This window comes from Eleutherodactylus coqui, chromosome 6 (genome assembly GCF_035609145.1).
Source record: "Eleutherodactylus coqui strain aEleCoq1 chromosome 6, aEleCoq1.hap1, whole genome shotgun sequence".
NCBI lineage: Eukaryota > Metazoa > Chordata > Amphibia > Anura > Eleutherodactylidae > Eleutherodactylus > Eleutherodactylus coqui.
The window spans coordinates 46,193,880-46,199,545 of NC_089842.1; the positions used below are offsets into that span (position 1 = coordinate 46,193,880).

Below are 5,666 nucleotides of genomic sequence, written 5' to 3' on the forward strand. Positions count from 1 at the left end.
GGTTTTTTCAAGTTATATTAAAAATAAAAAAACAGCAAGCGATTGGGAAATAGAATAAAAGAACATATACTCACCTGTCTTGGACCCCTGCAGTTCCAGCACTACAACTTCCATTCTCCCTGATGAGTCTGTTTGCAAGCTGCAGTCAGTCCATATACTATATGCAGAATGTCATAGACATCTGAAGCATATCACAGGCCTCAGCTTTGTGCTGTGAGTAGCTGCAGCTGTCTGTGATGTTTCACATACAGCTTGACTGCCGCTTGTAAATAGACTTGGCGAAGATAACTGAGAGATTATATCTTTTTTCCTTATTTTTATCAATCGCCTGCTTTTTTAAAAAGAGAAAAACTTGGAAAATCTTTGTAAAGTATGATAAGAAAGGGCTTTCTGGGACTAAAACAATAATGGCCTATCCCAGGGAGGTCATAAAGATTAGATCAAGGGTGCACATTACACAACCTTTATCCTGAGGATGACATAGACAGAAGAGCAAGGATGTACATCCATTATCTTAGGTAGGATGTAGATAGTTGAGCAAGGGGTGCACAACCTTTATCCCAGGGAGGACATAGGCAGTAAAATAGTAAAGTAGGGGTGAATAACTAGACACCATCTTGATGCTTGCCAAAATTTTGAATCAAATAACAAGTATAACACAAGAACTAGAACCTGGCTTTCAGAAATACGCAATGCAGTTTGTTCCATTTAATGAGTTGCATATACACCTGTTGGGCAAATGTCCTTTTTTTATTCCCCACTGGTGGAAATTTGAGTTTACTCCAGTCTGGATGAAGCAGTAGCAGTTTCCAGTGCCAATGTCCTTTCTTGCCGCTAATGGTCTGGTAGGGGGGCGCAGCAAAATCAGTCTCTGCCCAGGTATTCCAACTGTGCTGAACCAATAACAAATGCTTCTAACCTGATACAGAAGTCAACAAATACCTATAGGGCTGTAGCCTTACAGAGATAGAAAGCAGAGGGTGGTAATAAATGCTTCGTACTCTGATTGGGCCACCATCGCCAGTGGGGTGCCATAGGGTTCAGTATTATATATTCTGTTTAATATATTTATCAATGACCTGATAGGGGGACTGCACAGTAAAATATCAATATTTGCAGATGATACAAAATTTTACAAGACAATTAATACAATGGAGGACAATTTACGGCTGCAAATGGACCTGGATAAGCTGGGGGCTTGGACAGAAAAATGGCAAATGAAGTTCAATGTTGACAAATGTAAGGTTATGCACATGGGCAGGAGAAATGGATGCCACCAATATACACTAAATGGGGTACTGCTAGGGAAAAGTGAGATGGAAAAAGACCTGGGGTACTAGTGGATTGTAGATTTAACTGGAGCAACCAATGCCTGTCAGCTGCTGCAAAAGCAAATAAAGTTTTGGGGTGCATTAAAAGAGGTATAGGGGCGAGGAATGAGAACATTATTCTTCCCCTATATAAGGCAGTTTTCAGGCCCCACATGGAATACTGTGTACAGTTCTGGACACCAGTGCCAGGAAAGATATTGCAGTGCTTGAGGGGGTCCAAAGAAGGGCAACTAAACTAATACATGGACTGAAGGGACTGGATTACCCAGAGAGGCTATCAAAATTGGGATTATTTACCCTGGAAAAAAGACGGCTAAGGGGCGATCAAATAACTATGTATAAATACATTCGGGGGCAATACAAGGATCTCTCCTATGATCTGTTTATACCCGGGACTGCGAAGATAACAAAAGGGTCATCCGCTACGTCTAGAAGAAAGCAGGTTTCATCACCAACACAGAAGGGGGTTCTTCACTGTAAGAGCCGTGAGACTGTGGAACTCTCTGCCTGAGAACATGGTGATGGCAAAATCCATAGAGGAGTTTTAGAGGGTACCAGATGTCTTTCTAGATGGCTATAATATTAGAGGATATAGACATTAGGTGACCAGCGGGTTGCTGATCCGGGTCTTACATTCAAGTAGGAACTATCAGAGGTTGATCCAGTGATTATTCTGACTGCCATTATGGAGTCAGGAAGGATTTTTTCTTCCGAAAGGGCTGATTGGCTTCTGTCTTTGGGTTTTTTTGCCCACCTTTGGATAAACAAGGAGCTTGAAACAGGCTGAACTAGATTGACATTGTCTTCATTCAGCCTAACATACTATATAACTGTGTTACTATGTAACATAGGCTATTCCAGGGAGTATTCCTAGTTACTGATTATACAGCGTAGCTGCCTCACTGGGCCCACTTCCTGTTCCTGCACAGAGACTGATTCACAATGCTCCCACCCCCACTTAAAAGTATAATACCCATGTAAAAGATCCTAATCTAAAGAGTACTAACAGGAACATTAATAAAGCAGTACCCCATTACACAAGTTTAGAATGTGTTAGTATGATATCTCCACCCCTCTGCGAATATTAGTACTGGCCATGAATGTCTGAGCATTGGTGGTCCTTTCAGTGTTTATATAGGTCCCAAAGACTTATTTATATATGCCTGGTACTGCAGCTCAACCATATACATATGACAATTGTTATATTATATTGTATATTGTATTTTATCATATTATTCATCATTAGTACACGTAATAGTGCAGTGTCCCAGGGGCAGGCCCACAGCCAATGAGATGATAAATAATATCCTTGTCATGGGGCTCTACCATCTTTTCCCCTGGGGGTAGCTCTGGACGTGACCACGTTACTGACAAGGGAATGTAACCGGAGGTTACCTGTAGACTGCTTGCCATGGGTGATGCCACCGTTTCATCCTCTGTAGTGAATCCTGCAGTTGTAATATAGAGTCCACATGCAGGGATAACTTTCTGGACAAACAGGGAATGGTCAGTTATGTCCGTTTACTCAATTCCAACACAGAACACTAACAGTTCAGGAAAACACTTTACATGCTCAGAAGATGGTGTGACGGGGAGGATTTTTGGGGGTAATCCAGACAATCGACAGTCCTAGTTATCTATACGATCCCACTTCAGACGACTCTCTAATCTCCAACTCTCTACCAGTCAACACTCTTCTGGTGTTCTTCTCTTGCTAGCAGTGGTCCTACCCTCTCTCATGCTCAGTGCTGATGGCGACACTGGCACATCCTGGGTGAAGCAGACCCAGGTCAAGATGATAGGAATCTTTCAGCCTCTTTTATTCTGGACCACACAGACCAGACAGTGTCTGTGTGGCTCCCTTGCAAAGCTGCTCTACTCACACCTTGGCAAGAAGACATCGAGAACAGAACTCTCTGACCACCTTCCTTACACACACACATATATTATATATATCAGTCACATGGCACACAACAAGATACATTTCTCAGACATAATGCAGGTGTTAACTCTTTCACTGCTGCAGAGGTGCAACACACCAAATGCATACAACACAGAAGACGTGGAAAATATGATTGCACAAGACAAACACTTAACTTTATGGAAGAGCCCTGTTAACTCTGGGCCACTACAATAGAAATTAAATATTTACATGTGTCTTTTTTTTCTAGGAATCGTGTGAAATGAACATCAATCACACAGTGGCAACAGGATTTATTCTTTTGGGATTTTCTGCAGTTACTGAACATCAAGTTTCCCTTTTTCCGATCTTTCTATGCATGTATACAATCACAGTGGGTGGGAACCTATCTATAATCATTACATATAAACTTAGCCCAAGCCTCCACACTCCAATGTATTTTTTTATTGCCAATTTCTCTATTTTGGAGTTACTCTATGTTTCATGCACTGTCCCTGAGATGTTGTCTGGTTTACTGTCAGAATGTAAAGTCATCTCCTTTTCTGGCTGTGTTATACAAATGTATTGTTTCTTATTGTTTGGTGGAACAGAGTGTTACATGCTGGCGGCCATGGCTTATGACCGATATAATGCCATATGTCACCCTCTGTTGTATACTGTCATTATGAATGAAAGAGTCTGTATCCAGCATATAGTGGGTTCATATATCATTGGTGCAGCTAATGCTCTAATACACACTGCGTTCACATTTTCATTGGCGTTCTGTGGATCCAATGAGATTGACCATTTTTTTTGCGATATTCCACCAGTACTAGAACTCTCCTGCCAGGACATTTGGGCCAATGAACTTGTGATATTTGTCATTGGTGGTTGTGTTCTAATTGGTTCATTAGTAGTAACAATCATTTCGTATGTTGAGATCATTTCAAAAATTCTAAAACTCCATTCTGTATCAGGCAGGAAAAAAACATTTGCAACTTGCTCTTCTCACTTTATAGTTGTTACAGTTTTTTATGGTTCGGCAGTTTTTATGTATTTTACACCCAGGTCTAGTCATAGAATTGGCCAAAATAGTGTGGTGTCTTTGATGTATACAGTTATTGCTCCACTCTTAAATCCTTTCATATATAGTCTTCGAAACAAAGAGGTCAAATCAAATATGAAAACTATAATTTTACGGCAAATTGAATATCTGAATTATAATTTCCGTTTATTTTGAGCTCTCTTATGTAAGTTTCAGTATATTTAAACTTTTTTTATTCTGCATTGTTTCAGTTTTTTTCTATTTAGAATACATTAAGGTCTTAATTATCTTAAGGCCCATTTACATGCAAAGATAATCTTTCAAATGATTAAAAGATTGAAATTTCTAGCGATCTTTTTGCATAAAGTGTTAATTGTCACTAATTACCCTTAACACTTTATCATCTTCATTTGCGTGTAAATGAGCCTCTAGGAGCTGTTTGCAGAGCCCAGTGTGTGATTAATCCCTCCTGTGGAGAACACAGCATGCGGTCTATATCTTTCTGCACCTGAAACTTTATCGTTCTACACCTAAATGGTGCATTTTAAGTTCACCTTAAAATCATTGTTCAGACAAAAACTGCACAATAGCAGCATTTACATGTAATGATTATCCCTCATTTTCGGTCGCTTGAACAAATTTTTAGTGATAATTAGAGATGAGCGAGCACCAAAATGCTCGGGTGCTCGTTACTCGGGACGAAATTTTCGCGATGCTCGAGGGTTCGTTTCGAGTAACGAACCCCATTGAAGTCAATGGGCGACCAGAGCATTTTTGTATATCGCCGATGCTCGCTAAGGTTTTCATTTGTGAAAATCTGGGCAATTCAAGAAAGTGATGGGAACGACACAGCAACGGATAGGGCAGGCGAGGGGCTACATGTTGGGCTGCATCTCAAGTTCACAGGTCCCACTATTAAGCCACAATAGCGGCAAGAGTGTCCCCCCCCCCCACTGTCAGCATAAAGATCGTTCTCCTCTTCCATAGCTGTAACAGCTGTGGCAGAGAAGAACGATGTTTGCCCATTGAATTCAATGGAGCCAGCAATACAGCAGGTTCCACTGAAAGCAATGGGCTGCCAGCGATCGCGGGATGAATTGTCGGGAAGGGCTTAAATATATAAGCCCTTCCCTGCAATTCATCCAGAAATGTGTTACAATAAAAATATATACCGGCGTATAAGATGACCCCCCAACTGTCACCTTATACGCCGGGAATACAGCAGAGCAAAGAATAAAAATCATTACTCACTTCTCCTGGTGTTCTGCGGCGCTGCTGCAGGCTGTCGCTCCCTCCTGGTCCCCGGCAGAGCATTGCTTTCTGGACGCAGTGGTTGAAATTCCCACCTCCAGAAACACACGTGCCTTCAGCCAATCACAGCCATTCAATG

The 5,666-nt window shown here is 41.2% G+C and overlaps 1 protein-coding gene across 1 annotated transcript; it reads left to right on the forward strand.

Annotated features, from left to right (window-relative positions):
* Positions 1 to 3,514: 3,514 nt before the first annotated feature.
* On the forward strand, positions 3,515 to 4,471 carry LOC136633567 (olfactory receptor 1G1-like). Its single transcript, XM_066609329.1, has one exon. The coding sequence runs from the start codon at positions 3,515 to 3,517 to the stop codon at positions 4,469 to 4,471; it is 957 nt and encodes a 318-aa protein (XP_066465426.1).
* Positions 4,472 to 5,666: the final 1,195 nt, after the last annotated feature.